Source organism: Stenella coeruleoalba (genome assembly GCF_951394435.1).
Source record: "Stenella coeruleoalba genome assembly, chromosome: X".
Taxonomy (NCBI): domain Eukaryota; kingdom Metazoa; phylum Chordata; class Mammalia; order Artiodactyla; family Delphinidae; genus Stenella; species Stenella coeruleoalba.
Genome location: NC_137152.1, coordinates 106,760,789 through 106,783,904, shown reverse-complemented (window position 1 = coordinate 106,783,904; position 23,116 = coordinate 106,760,789). Strand labels below are relative to the sequence as shown.

The 23,116-nt window shown below is 39.8% G+C and overlaps 1 protein-coding gene across 1 annotated transcript; it reads right to left on the bottom strand.

Annotated features, from left to right (window-relative positions):
• Positions 1–12,870: 12,870 nt before the first annotated feature.
• LOC307180200 (olfactory receptor 1f45-like) lies at positions 12,871–13,864 on the bottom strand (the record flags this gene model as incomplete). Its single annotated transcript, XM_079910317.1, is given in 2 exon segments — positions 12,871–13,836; positions 13,838–13,864. Coding segments are annotated over 2 exon segments (993 nt in total).
• Positions 13,865–23,116: the final 9,252 nt, after the last annotated feature.

Here is a 23,116-nt window from a genome sequence, read left to right as displayed (position 1 = left end):
ATCAAACCAAAAAACACAAACTTGTAGATGCAGAAAACAGAGTAGTAGTTACCAGAGGAGGAGGTGTGGGGAGGGGAAGGAAAAATGGGTAAACGAGATTAGCTATATGGTTATGGATGAATACTAAATTTTGGTGGTGTAGCATATACAGAAATATGAAATATATATGAAATATAATATACACTTGACACTGATACAATGTTATAAATCAATGTTAACTCAAAAAAATAAAATCACATTATTTATTCTGATGGAAAATTATAATCAGCCTAAATGATTTACAATAGGGGAATGGTTAAATAAATCATGAAATAGCCATAGCATAGAATATTATACATTTTGTTTATTGTATATGTTTATAATCTTTAGTAATGAAAAGTGGAAGACTCATACAATCTTTTTTTAAATTAATTTTTATTGGAGTATAGTTGCTTTAAAATGTGTTAGTTTCTACTGTATAGCAAAGTGAATCAGCTATATGTATACATATATGCCCTCTTTTTTGGTTTTCCTTCACATTTAAGTCACCACAGAGAATTGAGTAGAGTTCCCTGTGCTATACAGTAGGCTCTCATTAGTTATCTATTTTATACATAGTATCAATAGTGTATACAAGTCAATCCTGATCTCCCAATTCATCGCACTGCCCCCTTTCCCCATTGGTATCCATATGTTTGTTCTCTACGTCTGTGTCTCTACTTCTGCTTTGCAAATAAGATCATCTGTACTATATTTCTAGATTCCACATATATGTGTTAACATACAATACTTGCTTTTCTCTTCCTGACTTACTTCACTCTGTATGACAGTCTCTAGGTCCATCTATATATCTACAAATGACGCAATTTCCTTCCTTCTTATGGCCGAGTAATATTCCATTGTGTATATGTACCACATCTTCTTTATCCATTACTCTGTTAATGGACATTTAGGTTGCTTCCATGTCCTGGTTATTGTAAATAGTGCTGCAATGAACATTGGGTGCATGTTTCATTTTGAATTGTGGTTTTCCCAGATATATGCCCAGGAATCAGATTGCTGGATAATATGGTAGTTCTAATTTTAGTTTTTTAAGGAACCTCCATAGTGTTCTCCATAGTGGCTGTATCAATTTACATTCCCACCAAAAGTGCAAGAGGCTTCCCTTTTCTCCACACCCTCTCCAGCATTTACTGTTTGTAGATTTTTTGATGATGGGCATTCTGACCTGTGTGAGGTGACACCTCATTGTAGTTTTGATTTGCATTTCTCTAATGATTAGTGATGTTCAGCATCTTTCCATGTGTTAGTTGGCCATCTGTATGTCTTCTTTGGAGAAATGTCTGTTTAGGTCTTCCACCCATTTTTGGATTGCATTGTTTGTTTTTGTGATGTTGAGCTGCATGAGCTGCTTGTATAATTTGGCTTTGTAGAATGGGTTTGGGAGTGTTCCTCCCTCTGCTATATTTTGGAAGATTTTGAGAAGGATAGATATTAGCTCTTGTCTAAATATTTGATAGAATTCACCTCTGAAGCCATCCGGTCCTCGGGTTTTGCTTTTTGGAAGATTTTTAATCACAGTTTCAATTTCAGTGCTTGTGATTGGGTTTTTTATATTGTATATTTCTTCCTGGTTCCGTCTCAGAAGGTTGTGCTTTTCTAAGAATTTGTCCATTTCTTCCAGGTTGTCCAATTTATTGGCATATAGTTGATTGTAGTAATCTCTCATGATCCTTTATATTTCTGCAGTGTCAGTTGTTACTTCTCCTTTTACATTTCTAATTCTGTTGATTTGAGTCTTTTCACTTTTTCCTGATCAGTGTGGCTAATGGTTTATCAATTTTGTTTATCCTTTCAAAGAACCAGCTTTTAGTTTATTGATCTTTGCTATTGTTTCCTTCATTTCTTTTTCATTTATTTCTGATCTGATTTTTATGATTATTTTCCTTCTGCTAACTTTGGGGGGGGGTTGTTCTTCTTTCTCTAATGGCTTTAGGTGTAATGGTAGGTTTATTTGAGATATTTCTTGTTTCTTGAGGTAGGATTGTAGTGTTCTAAACTTCCCTCTTAGAACTAATTTTGCTGCATCTCATACGTTTTGGGTCATCATGTTTTCATTGTCATTTGTTTCTACTTATTTTTTTATTTACTCTTTGATTTCTTCAGTGGTCTTATGGTTATTTAGTAATGTATTGTTTAGCCTCCATGTGTTTGTATATTTTACAGTTTTTTTCTGTAATTGATTTCTAGTCTCATAGCGTTGTGTTTGGAAAAGATATTTGATACGATTTCAGTTTTCTTAAATTTACCATGGCTTGATTTGTTACCCAGAATATGATCTATCCTGGAGAATGTTCCATGAGCACTTGAAAAGAAAGTGTATCCCATGGTTTTTGGATGGAATGTCCTATAAATATCAGTTAAGTCCATCTTGTTTAATGTATCATTTAAAGCTTGTGTTTCCTTTTTTATTTTCATCCTGATTGATCTGTCGACCATTGAAAGTGGGATGTTAAACTCCTCTGCTATGATTGTGTTACTGCTGATTTCCCCTTTTATGGCTGTTAGCATTTGCCTTATGTATTGAGGTGCTCCTATGTTGGGTGCATAAATATTTACAATTGTTATATCTTCTTCTTGGATTGATCCCTTGATCAGTATGTAGTGCTCTTCTTTGTCTCTTATTATAGTCTTTGTTTTAAAGTCTATTTTGTCTGACATGAGAATTGCTCCTCCAGATTTCTTTTGATTTCCATTTGCATGGAATATCTTTTTCCGTACCTTCACTTTCAGTCTGTATGTGTCCCTAGGTCTGAAGTGGGTCCCTTGTATACAGCATATATACGGGTCTTGTTTTTGTATCCATTCCGCCAGTCTATGTCTTTTGCTGGGAGCATTTAATCCATTTACATTTAAGGTAGTTATCAATATATATGTTCCTGTTATCATTTTCTTAATTGTTTTGGGTTTGTTATTGTAGGTCTTTTCCTTCTCTTGTGTTTCCTGCCTAGAGAAGTTCCTTTAGCATTTGTTGTAAAGCTGGTTTGGTGCTGCTGAATTCTCTTAGCTTTTGCTTGTCTGTAAGGGTTTTAATTTCTCCATCGAATCTGAATGAGATCCTTGCTTCCTTGAGTAATCTTGGTTGTACATTTTTCCGTTTCATCACTTTAAGTATGTCCTGCCACTCCCTTCTGGCTTGCAGAGCTTCTGCTGAAAGATCAGCTGTTAACCTTATGAGGATTCCCTTGTATGTTATTTGTTGTTTTTCCCTGGCTGCTTTTAATATTTTTAATTTGTATTTAACTTCTCTTAGTTTGATTAATATGTGTTGTGGCTTGTTTCTCCTTTGATTTATCCTATATGGGACTCTCTGCGCTTCCTGGATTTGATTGACTGTTTCCTTTCCCATATTAGGGAAGTTTTCAACTATAATCTGTTGAAATATTTCCTAGTCACTTTTTTTTACTCTTCTTCTTCTGGGACCTCTAGAATTTGAATGTTTGTGCGTTTAATGTTGTCCCAGAGGTCTATGAGACTGTCCTCAGTTCTTTTCGTTCTTTTTTGTTTATTCTGCTCTGCAGTAGTTATTTCTACTATTTTATCTTCCAGGTCACTTATCCGTTCTTCTGCCTCAGTTATTCTGCTATTGATTCCTTCTAGAGAATTTTTAATTTCATTTATTGTGTTGTTCATCATTGTTTATTTGCTGTTTAGTTCTTCTAGATCCTTTTTGAATGTTTCTTGTATTTTCTCCATTCTATTTCCAAGATTTTGGATCATCTTTACTATCACTATTCTGAATTATTTTTCAGGTAGACTGCCTATTTCCTCTTCATTTGTTTGGTCTGGTGGGTTTTTACCTTGCTCCTTCATCTGCTGCATATTTCTGTATCTTTTCATCTTGCTTAACTTACTGTTTTGGGGGTCTCCTTTTCGCAGGCTACAGTTTCATTGTTCCTGTTGTATTTGGTGTCTGCCACCAGTGGCTAAGGTTGGTTCAGTGGGTTGTGTAGGCTTTCTGTTGGAGCGGAGTAGTGCCTGTGTTCTGGAGGATGAGGTTGGATCTTGTCTTTCTCTTGATCTGACCGCATCTGGTGGTGTGTTTTGGGGGTATCTGTGACCTTGTTATGATTTTATGCCGCCTCTCTGCTAATGGGTGTGGTTGTGTCTGTCTCTTGCTAGTTGTTTGGCATAGGGTGTCCAGCACTGTATCTTGCTTGTTATTGAGTGGAGCTGGGTCTTAGAGTTGAGTTGGAGATCTCTGGGAGAGCTCTCGCTGTTTGATATTATGTGGAGATGGGACGTCTCTGGTGGACCAAAGTCCTGAACTCAGCTCTCCCACCTCAGAGGCACAGGCCTGACACCTGGCCGGAACACCCTGTCAGCCATATGGCTCAGAAGATGAGGGAGAAAAGAAAGAAAGAAAGAAAGAAAAATGAACTAAAATAAAGTTATTAAAATAAAAAATAATTATTAAGGAAGAAGAGGGCAGCCAAACCAGAAAACAAATCAACCAATGATAACAAGTGCTAAAAACTATACTAAAAAAAAAAATGCCAAAACAAACGGACAGACAGAACCCTAGGATAAATGGTAAAAGCAAAGCTGTCCTGACAAAATCACACAAAGAAGCATGCACATACACTCTCACAAAACGAGGAAAAGTAATAAAATATATATATTATTGCTTCCAAATTTCACTGCCTTAATTTTGGGGTAATTCATTGTCTATTCAGGTATTCCACAGATGCAGGGTACATCAAGGTGATTGTGGAGATTTAATCACTGCTTCTGAGGCTGCAGGGAGCACCATCCGTTTCTCTTTGTTCGCACAACTCCTTGGGTTCCGCTTTGGATTAACCCCAGCTCTGCATTTGGTTTGTCTGAGGGTGTTCCCCACCCAGAGAGGACAGGATTAAAGTAGCAGCTGATTAGGGGGCTCTGGCTCACTCCGGCCAGGGGGAGGTAAGGGTACAGAATGCGGGTCAAGCCTGCAGCGGCAGAGGCCAGCGTGATGTTGCAACAGCCTGAGGCGTGCCGAGTGTTCTCCCAGGGAAGTTGTCCCTGGATCACGGGACCCTGGCAGTGTCGAGCTGCACAGGCTCCCAGGTGGGGAGGTGTGGATAGTGACCTCTGTTTCCACACAGGCTTCTTGTTGGCTTCAGCAGCAGCCTTAGTGTTTCATGCCTGTCTCTGGTGTCCATGCTGATAGCAGTGGCTTGCGCCTGTCTCTGGAGCTCATTTAGACGGTGCTCTGTATCCCCTCTCCTCGTGCAACCCAAAACAATTGTCTCTTGTCTCTTAGGCAGGTCCAGAGTTTTTCCTGGACTCCCTCTCGGCTAGCTGTGGCACACTAGCCCCCTTCAGGCTGTGTTCACGCAGCCAACCCCAGTCCTCTCCCTGGGGTCTGATCTCCGAAACCCAAGCCTCAGCTCCCAGCCCCCACCCATCCCAGCCAGCAGGTGAGCAGACAAGCCTCTCCAGCTGGTTATGCTGGTCGGCACTGATCCTCTGTGCGGGAGTCTCTCCACTTTGCCCTCTGCACCCCTATTGCTGTGCTCCCCACCATGGCTCCAAAGCTTCCCCGCCTCCACCCTGTCTCCACCAGTGAAGGGGCTTCCTAGTGTGTGAAAACTTTTCCTCCTTCATTGCTCCCTCCCAGAAGTGCAGGTCCTGTCTCTATTCTTTTGTCTCTGTTTTTTCTTTTTACTTTTGCCCTACCCAGCTACGTGGGGAGTTTCTTGCCTTTTGGGAAGTCTGAGGTCTCCTGCCATTGTTCAGTAGGTGTTCTGTAGGAGTTGTTCCACATGTGGATGTATTTCTGATGTATGTGTGGGGAGGAAGGTGATCTCCACGTCTTACTCCTCTTCCATCTTGAAGGTCCTCCCCTCATTTCTTCAGCTTTCATTGAATTTTTTACAATATTGCTTTTGTTTTATGTTTTGTTTTTATGGCCACAAGGCATGTGAGACCTTAGCTCTCTGACCAGGGATTGAACCCACATCCCCTGCATTGGAAGGTGAAGTCCTAACCACTAGACCACCAGAGAAGTCCCTCATTTCAGTTATTGTGTTGTTCATCACTGTTTGTTTGTTCTGTAGTTCTTTTATGTCCTTGTTAAACATTTCTTGTATCTTCTCAATCTATGCCTCCCTTCTATTTCTGAGATCTTCATTCACCTTTAATGTCATTACTTTGAATTCTTTTTTAGATAGATTACTGTTTTCCTCTTCATTTATTTGGTCTTGTGAGTTTTTACCTTTCTCCTTCATCTGCAACATATTTCTCTGTCATCTTATTTTGTCTAACTTACTGTGTTTGTGGTCTCCTTTCAGCAGGCTGCAGGGTCTTGCTCTTGCTTCTGGTGCCTGCCCCCTGGTTGTTGAGGTTGGTCCAGAGGCTTGTGTAGGCCTCTTGGTGAGAGGGACTGGTGCCTGCACTGTGGTGGGTGGAGCTGAGTCTTGCCCCTCTGATGGGCAGGCCTTCATCAGGGGTTGTGCTTTGGGGTGTCTGTGAGCTTAGTACAACTTTAGGCAGCCTGTCTTGCTGATGGTTGGGGCTGTGTTCCTGTCTTTCTGGTTGTTTGACGAGAGGCGTCCAGCATTGGAGCATGCAGGCATTTGGGTGAAAGTGGGTTTTGGTGTCAAGATGTATACCTCTGGGAGCACTCAGGCCTATTAACATTTTCTGGGGCCAGGAATTATCTGGTGTTCCAGCATCCTGGACTCAGCACTCCCATCCCAGAGGCCCAGTCCCAACCCCTGGCCGGGGAACCAAGACCCCTCAAGCCAGGCAGTGCAGCCAAAAAAAAAAAAAAAAAAGAAAAGAAAAGAAGCAGTCAAACAAAACCCAAGGCAAATAGCAAAAACAAAAACAAAGAAACAGCAGCAACAACAGCCAAAAGAAAAGGAAAAGAAAACAAAACCCAAGACAAGTGATAAAAGCAAAACAAAATAAACAAACTATGAAACAGACCCCAAAACACAAAGAAAACAAAATAAGAGAACAACCAACCAAAAAAAAAACCCAAAATGGAAACAAACAATAAAAACAAAACACACAAAAAAGAAAAACAGAAAGCAAACTAAAAAAAAAAACATAAAACAAACACAGAAAAACAATCAAAAAAAGATAAAAATAAAACAAAAATAAGAACAGAAACAACAAAAAAGTAAAGTAAAAATATTAAAAGAAAAAATACATTAAAAAGTTAAAAAAAGAAAAAAAATAAAAACAACAAAAAAGAACAAAACAAAACAAAAAAATAGTAATAATAATATTTTCCTGGGGCCTCCACTGTCAGTGTCCTTACCCCCACAGTGAGCCACAGCCAAACCCTGCCTCCACAGCAGGCTCTCCAATACCTCTAGGTAGGTCTCTGGACCCACTGTAGGCACTGTGGGGTCAGCTCAGACTCTGACCTGGCACAACTCCCATGTGTACTTGCCCCCAAAGTTCACAGCTGCTAAAGCTAGACTGGTCTCAGTCGTGGGAGCACTTGCCCATTCAGATATTCCACAGATGCAGGGTTTACCATGCCGATTGCCGGGATTTAATCCACAGTTTGTGCAGGTGCAAGGAAGAGATTTCTGTTCCTCTTCCTTAGTCACACAGCCCCTGGAGCTCAGCTTTGCTTTTGGCCCCACCTCTGCATGTGGGCCACCCTCAGGCATCTTTTCCCTGCCCAGACGAGAGGGGCCAAAAGCAGTAACTGATTGGGGCACACTTACTTGCTCAGGCTGGGGAAGGATAAGGCGGCCACAACTAGGGCATGCGCAAAGTGCCTGTGGTGGCAGAGACTGGAAGGAAGTTGCAACAGCCTACAGTGTGCTTGCTCTGGTGGGAGTCCCTCCCAGTGCCCACAGAGGCAGGGGCTGGCATGTGGGGAGAGAGTCTGGGATGTAGGCTCCGCCCCTTGCACACCACTCAGCAATGGTGCCTTGTTTCCAAGGCAGACCACGCTTCCTCTAGGAGCATTCCTGGCCATGGAGCTCCTCACTCCTGTCCTCGGAGCCCCTCACTCCCATCCCCTCAGGTTTCCTCCAAGCAGCCGATAGCGGTCCTCTCTCTGATCCACTCTCCTAACCCCACACTTTAGCGCTCAGCCCCTGCCAGCATTGGCAGATTCCCATCTCAGGCTGGGGCACCCAGGGCTGATTCCCAAGGAGGCTTTGGCATGAGCGGCATGCGTGGGCCCACCGGGGCCTGTGCAGCCAACAGAGGCTTTGGCAGTGTCAGCACTCAGGACCTTGGAGCCTGCACAGATGGAGGAGGCCTTGGCTTGAGGAGCGGGCGAGCCTGTTCAGATGGGTGCCCCCCCCAGTGCCCACGGAGGCAGGGGCCAGTGAGGGGGGAAGGGGTTGCAATGCTGACCCTGCCCCTTGCATGCCACTCAACAGTGGCACCTTGCTTCTATGGTGGCCCAGGCTTCTTCTGCAACTTTCCCAGTTGTGGGGCTCCTTACTCCATCCCTTCAGGCTGTCTCTTCACAGCCAACAGCTGTCCCTTCCTTGGGTCCACTGTCCATACCCCACTTTCCAGCTCCCAGGCCCCCACTCTACCAGGGGACACATGACTTATGCTGGGGTGTGCAGGGCTGTGGCACAGACCATGTGCACAGTTCTTACTTTGTCCTGCCTTCCACAGACTGGTTACTGCATTCCCCTCTGATTCCCCGAAGGTCTCTTTCTGTCCCAGCTGATTTCCCCACCGTGAGCAGGGCTTTTCTGAGTGTGGGAACCTCTCTTCACCTTCAGCTCCCTGCCAGGGGTGCTGGTCCCTTCCTGTTTCCTCTTTTCTTTTTTTCTTCCTTTCATCCTATGCAGTTGTGTGGGGATTTTTCTTGTCCTTTTAAGTGTCCGAGGTCTTCCACTAGTGTTCAGCAGGTGTTCTGTGAAAATCATTCCACTTGTAGATGTATTCTTGATATACTTGTGAGGTGAGGTGAATTTCACGTCCTCCTATTCCGCAATCTTGACTACTCCCCCCCAAGACTCATATAATCTTAAGTCATTCTTTCACGATGAGTTATTTAGCACCTACTTTGCACTTACCATTGCTTTAGGCATTTGGGATACATCATTGAACAAAACTGGCAAGATCCTGCCTTCTTGGAGCTTACATTGAAGGGGTGAGGAAAAGACACACAGAAAACAATAAACATAATAAATGAGAAAAGTTTTTAATAGATTAAAGGTGGCAAGTGTTGAAGAAAACAAAAGTAGAGCAGAATGGGGAAGCTGGAAGTGCTGGGGGTGGGGTGAGGGCATGTTGCAAAGCTAAACAGGGGTGCAAAGACTTGAAGGCATAGGCTTTAGCAACACTGATATCAAAAGGAATACATCTATGCCAAAAGTACATCTAAGACCTCACCTGTTACATTTCTAGTTTAACTTCTATATTACATGTATATCCTTATATATATTCTTTATATATCTTATATATTTTCATAGAAAAAAATACACCAAAATGTCACAATGGCTATCTGTAGAAAGTGGGATTGTGGTGATTTTTTAATTTTATCTTTTATATAGTTTACTGTATTTTCTAAATTTTATAACATGAGTAGGCCCAGTTTTATTATCAAGAATAAAACAATGTATGATATTTTTTAAAATGTGAGATTCATTCAACAGTGATTATTCAGAACACAATCAGTCAATCCATAATCAAAGAAAGGGTCTTGTCCCCTACATCAAAAGATGAGTTAAGGAATATATCTTTGCATGGAATAAGCCAAAATAGAGTATTCTGAAAAATGAAGTGTTAAGGGGCTGTGTGAGCTTAATGACTCTTTGCTTTAATTGATGTATTTTTAATTTAAAAAAATTTCAATTATTTATTTAATTGAAGTATAGTTGATTTGCAATGTTTCAGGTGTACAGCAAAGTGATTGTTTCACATATATATATTCTTTTTCAGATTCTTTTCCATTATAAGTTATTGCAAGATATTGAATATAGTTCTCTGTGCTATACAGTAGGTTCTTGTTGTTTGTCTGTTTTAAATATAGATGTTTGTTTCTGTTAATCTCATATTCCCAATTGAGTTCCCCCCCTTTTCCCTTTGCTAACCACTAGTCTGTTCTCTATGTCTGCGAGTCTGTTTCTGTTTTGTAGATAAGTTCATTTGTGTCATAGTTTAGATTCCACATATAAGTGATATCACATGATACTTGTCTTTCTCTGTCTGACTCACTTCACTTAGTATGATAATCTCTCGGTACATTCATATTGCTGCAAATGGCATTATTTCATCCTTTTTATGGCTGAGTAGTATTCCATTGATATATATATATATATATACCATATCCTCTTTATCCATTCATCTGTTGATGGACATTTAGGTTGCATCCATGTATTAGCTATTGTAAATAGTGCTGTTATGAACATTGGGGTGCATGTATCTTTTCAAATTAGAGTTTTCATTTTTTCCACATATATGCCCAGGAGTAGAATTGTAGGAACATATGGTAGTTCTATTTTTACTTTTTTAAGGAACCTCCATACTGTTCTCCATATTGGCTGCACCAGTTTACATTCCCACAAACAGTGTAGGAGGGTTCCCTTTTCTCCACATCCTCTCCAGCATTTATTATTTGTAGACTTTTTAATGATGGCCATTCTGATTGGTGTGAGGTGGTACCTCGTTGTAGGTTTGATTTGCATTTCTCTAATAATTAGTGATGTTGAGCATCTTTTCATGTGCCTGTTGGCCATCTGTAGGTCTTCTCTGGAGAAATGTCTATTTAGGTCTTCTTCCCATGTTTCGATTGAGTTGTTTGTTTCTTTTTGTATTAAGCTGTATGAGCTGTTTGTATACTTTAGAAATGCTTTAATTGATGCTTTAAATTAAATATCCAATATCAGTCCCTGATGGTATTGGTTAAAAAGGTATTCATCATACAGAGTCCTGCTTAAGATTTTATGTTGAACATGATGAAGGAGAAGGAGAAATTGGGGAGGGAAAGGAGGAAGGGGAGTATAAGAAGGAGAAGAAGAAAAAGAAGTAGAAGGAGGAGGAGAAGACAGGGAAGCATCTAGTGCTTCTAGACTTTTTAATTTCCAAATTTTTGTAAACTGATACTTCTGTAAAATAAAACAAAAACTTCATAGCAATGTGAAATTGCTCTATATTTCTAAATGTTTGTCTCAGTTTCTAAACTTATCTCACCTCAATCCCTCTGCTGACCAGTAACAAATAGTTTTGTGATTAGCATAGGTCGGCAAACTACACTTTGAGTGCACTGACTGAACTATTGTGGTGTCGCAGCAAAGCCACAAACCCAACCCTGAAGGCAGAACAAAGAGCTAGGTTCATTCAACCAGACACTGTAACTGGAATATGTTTTAGCAGTATCAGATGCATGAAAGCCTGAAGTTTCCTCCATGATCAAAGGTTAGGATATTACACAGATACAGAATAAAAGAACCCAGGTATCATGTCTTAAGTTTCATAACCACACCTCAAATCCTCATATTCTTGTGTATGTTGAATACCTGATTTTCTTTATGTTTCTCTTGATTTATTTTGGACTCCTGGCACCTACCCACTGTGGCACTTTAACAGCCTCAGAAAGTTTTAACCTCTAACATGTTCTATATCATCAATGCGGGTAGCTAGGAGGCAAAAGTTAGTATACTGTTTCATGAATTGTATCAATGGGACACTAAGCTCAGAGAGATTAATTGAGTCATCTAGTATTACTCAACAAGTCAGCAGAAGATAAACTAAAAATAAATTTTCTGTTTTGAGAGATGACAATTGTTTTATTCAATTTGGTTTACTGAATACCTACCCTGTTTCAGGCATTATACTAGGCTAGAGCTACAGAGACTAATAAAACATAGTTCCTGTACACTGTAAAGAGATCAGATCATCTTGGATAACACTGACAAATATAATTATAATTAATTGTGATAAGTGATACAATAGTAAAATAAAGTGCTACAGGATCCTAGAGGAGAAAAGGGAATAATTTTACCTAGAAAGGTGTAAGAATTATGAAATAATTCACAGAGAGTGTAAGACCTGAGATGGAGCCTTTAAAAAGTGTCAAATGTCTGTAGGAAGAGAGAATGGAACAGATATTCCAAGGAGAGGGTGTAACATGTACAAAGACAAGAGTCATGCAAATCCATACACTGCCCAAAGAATGACAAAGTGTCCAGTGTACCTGGGATGTAGGGTGTTCAAAAGATGGTGAGCAGATAGCGAATGATGATTCTTACTTCTGGAAATGTAGGTGAGTGCAGGTGGTAGAGGATCTTAGATGCTGAAGAACTTAAGCTTTGTTGGGGAGCCTCTGTAGGGCTCAGAGCAGGACAAATGACATGATAGTTTTTGCCTTAGTTTGTTTATCTTCTATTAGTGCATCTTTTTTCTTGCCTAGTACATGAGAATGATACAGTATTCACCCCAAAATACTAGTGTGAATCAAGTCATTGTTTGGAAGTTGTGAATTTCAAAATGGTATTATCTGTAAGATATTTTGAACTATTGTCATCAATGTTTTCTTCCTTCCTTCCTCTTTTCCTCCCTTCCTTCCTATCAATGATCTAGCATGTAGGGTTTGGTAGAGGGGGAAGGGAGGCACCAACCAAAAATTAGAGACCAATTAGTAAGTACTGACTACACAGCCATAAGCTTATTCAGGTAAAACTCTGTTTGTAAATTGTGAAGGACTGTGGAGTAAAGGAGCATTTTTGTTTTGTTTTATTTTGGTATTATTTTTATGGAGAGATGAGTCCTATCTAGAGTCTTGGACCTGTATTTGGGACAGGAAATGGATGGGGAAGAAACTACCATGGTGGCACAGTAGCCTGAGGTTTGGATCCTCTGTGTGCTCATCTAAGTCTAAGAAGTTGATACAGGTATTTCTTACAGCAGGGATCACCATCTCCAGAAATAGATTTCCCTGATGAGTAGTCTCCTCAGTGCTCCTTTCATGTCCTTGTTCCTTAGACTATAGCTGAAGGGCTTCATCATGGGAGTTACAACCGTATACATGATGGCAGCCACCTTATCCCTTTCTGCTGAGTAGGCAGAAGATGGAGGAAAGTAGACCCCAACAATGGATCCATAGAAGAGGGCCACAGCTAAGAAATGGGAGCCACAAGTGGAGAATGTTTTCCACTTCCCCTTGGCTGAAGGAATCCTAAGTACAGTGCAACCAATAAGGGAATAGGAGACAAAAATGAAGGTGAATGGGATGAAGATAACTGATCCCCCAATGACTAGGATTGTCAAATCATTGATCTGGCTGTCTAAACAAGCAAGCCTTAACATGGTTTCCAGGTCACAGAAGTGTGGGATTTCTCTCTGATCACAGAAATTCAGGAGGCCCAGCAGACTGAGATGCAGTACTGAAACAAGATTAGAGACAACCCATGGAGTCACTACCAGCAGGACACAACCCTTGGGACTCAGTAATGCAGCATAGTGTAATGGGTGACAGATGGCAATGTTCAGGTCATATGCCATGGCTGCCAAGAAGAAATTGTCCAGGTCCACCAGCAACACAAAAAAGTACATTTGTGTAAGGCACCCTGCAAAAGAGATGATTAGGCTCTGGCTTTGGATGTCTGCCAACATTTTGGGGATGGTAGTGGTTGTGAAGCAGATGTCAGTGAAGGATAGATTGCCAAGGAAGAAGTACATGGGGCTGTGGAGGTGAGCGTCATTGATAATAGCCAGGATGATGAGTAAGTTTCCCACTATGGTAACCAGATACATGCACAGAAACAGCGTAAAGATGTGCTGCTGCTGTTCAGACACCACTGTGAGTCCGAGGAGGAAAAATTCGGAGATAGTTTGGTTTCCTTGGTGCATGATTTTGCTGTGTCTAAAACGGGAAAAATTCGACTTCACCGTAAAATGGTAACATGACACAAAATCCAGTCAGAGGACATTGTACCATATTATAGAAGTGAATCAAGCCTTGAACCAGATAGTCTTGTGTCTTATTTTCTGCTTACCAAAATACAAGCTCCACAAGGGCGTTGATTTTATCTACTATGTTCAATGCAATACACCAGTGTTAAAAACAGTGCCCAGCACATAGTAGGTGTTCATAAATATTGGTTGTATTTATACAAGAATGAGTGAATAAATTAAAAAAGAAATATTTTGAATTTACCACTCAGTATCTTCATGACTGTTATCTGTGCTTTTCTAAGATTATTTCATCAATTTTAAAATGTGGAGAATACCCACTTTATAGGATTTTTGTGAGGATTGCAAGGACATATGTAAAATGCCCGTATCTGTATTTTAGCTATTGCTGCACAAATAGTAGCTGATATCATTCACTAATTTGGAAAAATCACAAACTTTAAAGGCAAAAAGAAACCTTCAGAGAACATCTAGCTGAGCCTCTGTCTTTGGGCAGTTAAATATTCAATATGCATGTGATGGTTTAGCTGATCATGTTTTAGTGTTCCAGAGAGAGAGATGCCACACTCTACTTCCAGCACCTGATCCAAAATTTTATCCTTTAAGTAATTAGTTCTTCCTCAGATCTTTCTGAAAACTTCCCAGTTTTTACTTCTCAACAAGGAAAAATTAGTTATTTGCCATAAATGCTGCTGAAGTCATGCAGGGGTGTCCACTGAATTAAGCAATGCAAAGGTAAGTGTCCTTAACAAGGCTATTTATAGTGGAGCTGATTGGGCATAAGCCACAATGAAGAAAGTTTTGGGATAACACTTTTAACAGCGAGTGTTTATTGAGGGCTTACTATGTTGCAGTTGCATGCAAGTGCTAAGTGCTTTACATTGATTATTATTGTTATTGTTATTATTGTTATTGTTATTATTATTATTATACATTGATTACAGCCACAACTCTGTAAGCTGAGTAGGTCTACTAAGAAAATGTTCCATTTACAGATGAATAAATCAAGAATTAAAGAAGTTAAATAATTTGATAAGAGTGATGCATAGCTAGTGTAGTGGAGTGAGGATTCTGAGCTCAGTCAGTCTGACCTCAGAACCTCTTACTTAACAACAGTGCTCGATTGCTACTATATTGCTTACAGCTTCATGTTTGTGAAGAGCATCACCTATGTTCTAGGCACATAAGAGCTTGCTCAGCCAACGTCACAAAGCTAGCAGGTGGTGGAGATTGACTTTGAATCTTGATGCCAAAGCGTTTTTACCATATGTGTGTAAGTCCAAATGAGAGCAAATGGGCTAACAAATGGGAAGCTTTGTCTTTGCTTATTCCAGCTTGTACCTTATCTATGCTGCTGTGAAATCCATTTTACATACTTGCTACTTACTCAAAAATCTGTATGTCTTGGGCTTCCCTGGTGGCGCAGTGGTTAAGAATCCACCTGCCAATGCAGGGGACACGGGTTCGAGCCCTGGTCTGGGAAGATCCCACATGCCAAGGGGCAACTAAGCCCGTGTGCCACAACTACTGAGTCTGCGTGCTACAACTACTGAAGCCCATGCTCCCAGAGCCGGTGCTCCATGGCAGGAGAAGCCATCACAATGAGAAGCCCGCGAACCACAATGAAAAGTAGTCCCCGCTAGCCACAACTAGAGAAAGCCCGCGTGCAGCAACGAAGACCCAACACAGCCATAAATAAATAAAACCTATAAAAATTAATTCTTAAAAAAAAATCTGTATGTCTTCATACAACCTTCCCAGTGTAACACAACTGGATTGCCATTGTATAAATTCACATACTTCTGCTGGTTTGCTGTTTAACTTCATACAATCTGCAAAAAGAGGTTAGCAGAACTAATTAACAGTTGGAGCAAAATTGCAGGAGAAATGTTGCACTTACTTAACAACACAATTTTCCCCAAGTACTATAGCAGTTCTTATTTGCATACTAACAAATAAATGTGCTGATTATAAATCAGGCAGGATCAGTTCTGGTGGGACCTCTGCTAGGCAACATTTAGCCATTTCATATGTACAGAATGTACTGAAAATAATAAAGTGGCATATTATTATGTACATGTAATATAGGCTTTTCACTAATGCAGACTGTATTAGCAAAATTTGACAGTCCACGTTTCTGATTCCACCTTCAAACACCATATCAGTCAGTTCCATTTAACTGCATGTTCTCATCTACTATCTCCTAGGTGGCACCATCTTTTACAACCAAACACATAAGTATCTTCAGGTTTTCAACCCTTGTATATTCAGGTCACTAATTTGTGACTTGAATCAAGGCACAATACTCTTGTAGTGGACTTGGGTAACAAACATTTGTGTATTTGGGTTGGGGATCCCCCTCCTTTGGAACTTACCTAGATGTTTTGTGGCTATTTCCAAAGCTTTTCCAGAAAAAAAACAGTTCCACTTCCTCCACTCAAAAAATGGTGATTTTCCCAGCCACAGATGTGAACCTTTTCTCTTTCTAAATACAGAAAAAGACAGAGGAGAGGGATGAAATAAAACTGAAAACCTCAACTGGTGGTGGTGTCCCTGCTGCTGGATTTAGAAAAAGATCACCCTAGGGCTCAGGACACAATTCTCTAGGCTACTCATTAGAAACCACTCTCAATTCCATCCTCTATGGATGAAGTCCTCTCTACTGGGATATATTGATACTCACTGATTTCTTGGGATTTATATATATATACACATGTATCTTTTCACAGATGAGGAAACTGAAAATAAAAAAGTTAAATGATTTGCCCAAGGTCATACAACTACTTTATGGTAGAGCCAAGGTTCTTAGCAGAAACTCTCACTCTTGATCCCATTTTCTTAATCACTGCACTAAAATATCCCTTATTAATCATGGGGGAGCTCTAGAAATAAAAGCATTCTGAGAACTTGACTAAAAATTATCTTCTGAAACTTCACTCCTATCTTTCTCCCTACTCTGAATCCCAGCAAAGGACCTCACTTCCTGTTTAACTCTACCTCCAAACCGAGAGATTATGGACAATTCACTACCCTCTTCTTTCTTAATGTTACTACGGAAGGTTATCCTTCCTTTTATTAAGGGCCAATCCCTTCACCTATATTCTGGATTCCTTCCCCTTTTACTTTCCCAGAAGACTTATGCTATCAGTTAACTTATTTCTTATATCTTCAATCAGCCCTTCTCTACTGGATTTTTCTTTTGGCTTTAAAGCATGTTATAGTCTTTCTTATGTTCAAACAAAGAGACAAGCAAGGCCCCCAGGATCCCTTAGCCTCCTCAGTTACTAAACAATCTCACTCATACCATTAAACACAAATTTCTTGAATTGTCTACATTTCTGTCTCCATTTCTTCACCTCAACCCACTCCAATCTGTCTTCTGCCTCACACAACTCTATTGAAATAGCTCTCGATAAGGTCACAATGACACCCATGTTGCTAAATCCACACTTCTTGGCAACTCAACAGCACTCACCTCAGATGATGGTCCTCTTTCTTTATATATATATATATATATATATATATATATATATATATTTTAATTGAAGTATAGTTGATTTACAACGTTGTGTTAGTTTCAGGTGTACAGCACAGTGGTTCAGGTATATATATATATATATATATATATATATGTATATATATATATATATATACACACACACACATATATATCATTTTTCAGATTCTTTCCCCTTGTAGGTTAGTACAAAATAGTGAGTATAGTTCCCTGTGCTATACAGTAGGTCCTCTTTCTTGATGTACCCTCTTTTGTTGGATGTTGAGAACCTGCAATCCCCTGGTTTTCCTTCTATCTCTTTGACCACTCTTTCTCCATCTCCTTTCATGGCTCTTCAATATAACCTTTAAATGTTTGTTGTGACATCACGAAGTTTTTATTTTCTCACTCTACTCTATCCCTAGAGTAAAATTATCCACTTTCATGACTTCGGTTACCATCTTTATGCTGATGATTCTGTTTCTTATCTTTAATTAGCTCTCTCTTCTGAGCCCCAGAACCACACACCTGACTGTTTGTTATATACAATTCTATATCTCATAAGCACCTCAAATTCAGTATTTTCAAAACCATATTCATTGTCTACCCACAACACTGCTGAAATCAATTTTGGCCCTCCTCTATTATTCTTTACCTCAATAAAATATAGCATTATCAATTTTTGTCATTTTTGATACCTTCCATCTTTATTTCTTAAGATCCCATTATTTAAGTCCTGTAGATTCCCCATCTTAAATATCTCTCAAATGTATCTGCTTCTCTCCATCACCCTATTCTAAGCCATCACCATGTCTCTACATCTACTTTTGTTCCCTCCAAACAGTCCTCAGGCTGATAATTTTCAGTGACTTCCTAATCCTCTTAGTTTATGGTCCAGAATTAATAATGTAGCCTACAATGCCTGGCCTTCTTCTGAATTCTCACGTTGTGCCACTTTCCCCTTCTTTCAGTTTCTTGAAAATACCAAATTCCTTCTTGCCTTATTGTTTTTTTCATATGTTTGTATTCTCTTTCTGGAAGGGAACAGCCTTTATATTTGGCTAACTCATGTTTTTATTTCAGTTCTCAATTTAAATGCTCCTTCTGAAGGTATACCTTTTCTGACCTCTCAAGACTATGTCAAATCCTTGCAGTGACATCCCATAGCCATGTATACATCTCCTATGAAAAGTACTGCAAATACTTATTTTTCCTATTATCCTATAAATTCTATAAGGATAGGGAATATGTCTACCTACTGTTATATTCCCAGTGCTTAGCAAAGTGCCTGACAAATTGTTCATACTCAACAATTTGTGAATGATTGAATTAATAGAAGAATAGAAATTATTTATAGAACAATTAATTTGAGGTAAGGGTAGGGATCATGGAAGACTTTAAAGAGAAAATAGCTTAAAAATATGTCTTACGTAATGAAATGGAGGATGGGATGGAGGCATTCTAGCAATTTGAAACACAATTTGTAAAGATACAGAGGGGAAAAAAGTGTGAGTCCTCAAAATACAAGATGCGTGCAGTAACTTAGAGTTGTCCAGTGTGGGCTGTAGCACAGGAGATAGTGGTAGAAAGTGAGACTAGCTATAGCACAGGAGAAAGTGGTAGAAGGTGAGACTAGAAAGTAATAGGTTGGGTATGATTGTGAAGGTTTTTGTGTATACCATATGATTAAGGATGCTTGGCAACATCTAAGAGAAATAGTAAGCATCATTTTCTGTCATGGGAAATTCAGAGATCAGAGCTGACTGACAGGTACCAGGTAAGAACTAACATCAGAAGTACAAAGCAAAATAGCTATAAATAATTACTTCTTTCCTTTGTGGCTCTACTTCTATGTTTGGAGGCTCCCTAGAAACCCGACCCCCTATTTACAGTGACCAGAGAGCATGTGTGGGGCTTGCCTGACTTTCCAGCTCACTAGAGAAATGGCTGAGTATAAAGACAGAGGAATGAGGAATCATGTCACTCTCTTGTGAACCCATCAGCGCAATTCCCCAGGCCAGTAGAAAAAGGGTGTCTCTTCATTCCCCTTTTGTGTTCCTTTTTCAACTTGGTAAATCACTTCACAAACTTCACTGGATTTTCCATTTTTTTCAGGAGCCTTGAACTTTCCTAGAGGAGATTTCTAAGTCTTCAGGCAATTGGTATTCAGTATTGTAATGTCTGATTCTTTAAAGGGACATATTTGGAAACAGAACAGTGACACTGACCTTTTCTCTGAGTGGCTGCCTTTGCAAACGTCATAGCAAGTGCGTTTAGGAATTGCTCATTCGTGGGGGCTGTTCAGAGGCCAGGGAAAGAAAGAGTCCTGGGAATTGACAATAGCAGCAAAGCAGTACAGGAAAGAGCAGGGATGTTCAGATATGATGAATGGGGTCATTTTTGATTTGAAAAGATTGATGCTTCCTCATTTGGAGGATGGATCCAAATACCCTTAAATTCTTAGTTGAATATATGTTTGTTTTGACACAGAGGATCATAAACATGGCCATGGTTTTAGTTGAACTTATATTCTCAACTACCTGAGTGACCTTTGGAAAGCCCTTTCTCTGGGTATTAGTTTTATCCTCTGTAAAATGAGAGGGTTAGACTAAATTATCTCTATACTACCTTCCCACTCTGATACTTGACAATTCTGTGATTTCTAATTGGGTACATTTATGAAGGTTGTGGTGGAAATGTGATCATATATGACTAGAAGGTGGGTAGTAGAAATAGTAGAGTTTCTTTTCATCTAACAATGTGGGTTTGGTATATGTGTTTTGATGTATAATTCATGAAGTTTTTCAGTTTCTAGCTTAGAAAGAGTTTGTGACAATAAAATTACATTCTGCCTGATGGGTTCACCTATGCTATGTGTGGGGGTAGTGGGCTTATTATAGAAGAGGTGTTAGGGAAGAGGGGTCATCTGGAGGTGGTAGTAAAGGTTAGCAGCAGAAGGGAGAGAAAAAGATTAAACATAGCTTTAAGTAATCTGATTAATAGAAGTTTTTGAAAAACACTAGGAACTGTTATCAGCTTGTCAACTAGATTGGAGCCAATCTCTGTTTCTGCCTTTAATGGCAACCTCTTCAGGGTAGACAAACAGATTATCCATTAATTCGTTGTTTCACTAATGGGAGAAAGAGGCATTATTAAAGCTCTTCTTCAGGATTAGAGAAGAGGAAATGAAGTGAGAGAAGCATGCCATAGGTCTCCCCTCTCCTCTCTCATCCAGTTGGGAGAGGGGGCCCAAGGATCTAGGATTGACTCCCCTTCTTACCTGTTTCTTTTTCCCCTCCACAAACATCCTTTACTGCAAAAAAACAAAAATAAAAACAAAAAATACTGAGAGGAGTGATAAAGCTAAGAGAGCAAGTGTTAGATTACCTACAGCATCCTTGTTCCATCCAGTTACCAATTTATGAAGGTCTTGTTGGCAGCTACATAAGGAGACATTGGGACCTAGCGGGACTATTGAAGGGAGATCAGTAGGGAGATATTTGGGCATCAAAGTTAAACCATTTAGTTCCTATTATCACAGAGAATCATAGCAGATTGTGTCACATTTTGCTATTCAGCTTGCTTTTCTGGTACATGAGCCATATTTTTCCAACCCTTAGCTTTTATGCTTCCCCATAACATTAGATTATTTTGTCAGTGAAAAGAAATGCAGGAAAGAGAAATTTAGAACAGATAAAGCACAGGTAATGAAGACCATACTCAGAAGCAGCTATACAGAACACACAAGTTGGTTAGGGAGAACACATACTTGTACAATGACAGCTCTGCATCCCAAAGTAGTCTTTTAAAGCAAAAACTGAACAAAGGCAAACAATAGAATGCAAAGTAGAGGAATTGAGTAGTCAGAGTTAGGTGGGTTTTATCATAAAAGGTGTCCTGGAGAACATAAGTTTAGGGGAGGTGACAGTTCCTATACCCATAATTGCTTCATAATCAGGAGATCATTGGGACTCTTTTCTAGTCAATGCTTCAATCTCAGTAGTAATCTGATATTTTCAACTGCGGTATGGAATTATTGGTCTGTGTTAAGTAATATTTGTTGTCATGTGGGTCTTAGGGAGCACACTGTCCTTGAAGGCAGCTGGCAAGGGAACAAGGTACTTGCAAGCTTCTAATTGGCCTGGAAAAGGATGAAATTTGCCACCTGAAGTGCCAAGGGAACAAGTACACAGTGTACTTCTTCCCTAATGAGATTCAAGGTTGGTAGAGAAGGAGGATCTTCCTGATTTTCAGTTACTTAGATGAAGTGAAAGACAGAATTCAACAACGAAGTACAGAGTAAGGGTCACAGTGACCCAAGGTTTTAGCAGCCCTTAAATCTCTATGGCATTCTTTCAGAACCAACCTGAGGCATGGGTCTCTTGGGACAATAGCCATATCTCCAGAGGCAAAAGCCTTTTGCTGGGAGACAAGAGCTCTGGTCCCAAATCCGGCTTGAAATCTTATTTTCAGTGTGACTTTGAACATATTATTTTCCTAATATGCATACTGGATTTATGATCTATTAAACATGAAGGAATTCCTTTCCTGGCTATGTAACTTGATCCCATCAGATAACTTTAGAATATAACAATCTTTGTATTTACCACATGATGGTTTGGAAGGGTAGTAGGATGGAGAGGGGAGTGCTGGGAGTTGGATAATTGGAAATGTAGGAGTGCTTTAGTGAGCTCCACCAATAGATAAATCGTGAGAGGGATGTAATTGTAGACTCTTTCATTCAACTGTATCATCTGGCAGGCCTGCCTTACACTTTGCCTCTTTTCTCTATCAGTTTCATTACTGCTGTGGACTGAATTGTGTCCCCCCACCCAAATCCATATGTTGAAGCCCTAACCCCCAGTGTGATGGCATTTGGAGATGGGACCTTTTGGAGGTAATTAGGTTTAGATGAGGTTATGAGTGTGGGCACCTCATGATGGGATTAGTATTAGATGTCTGATAAAAAGAGACATCAGAGTGCACGCTCTCTCTCTCTCTCTCTCTCTCTCTCTCTTTCTGCCATGTGAGGACACAGCAAGAAGGTGGTTGTTTGCAAGCTGGGAACAGAGCTCTCACCATTAATTGACCATGATGGCACCCTGATCTGCAACTTCTAGCCTCCAGAACTGTGAGAAAATAAATTTCTGTTGTTTAGGCCACTCAGTGGTATTTTGTTATGGCATCCTTAGCAGACTAAGACAAGTACCCTCTCCGAAACTGGGCTTGCCATGTGATCTGTAAAGAAAGGAAATCTAATACCACCAATTTGAGTTTATGTTCTTGAGAATCAGTTAGAGCCTGGCTCTTCAGGGGTCTCTTTTTGAGGGGCAATAAAAATTATTTTTTCTATTGCTACAGTGAGGAACTGGGCTTGATTACCCTCTTTTGTATCAAAATAATCACCCCTACCTTGCACATACATACTCCATTTTACACCATTTGTGTATTTCTTACTAGTGTATCTTTTCTCCATGTTTGCTACTCCTTAGTCATGGGAACAAAGAAGCTAGAGGACATTATAGCAGAGTTCAAAGCTATTGGTTTCTCTTCAGGTGTGACATTGATGAGCCTGTTTATCATTTTTTCCTCAGCCATGGGATGCCTTTCGGATTATCTAATATGTGGCCACTATGTCACCATGTAAATCTGCAACTCTATTCTGTTGCTGTGTTAAGGTCTGTGAACTCTTGGTGGTTAATCCATTAGAAAGTTAATTCAGGCGATATTTATTGAGCACCTATGAAC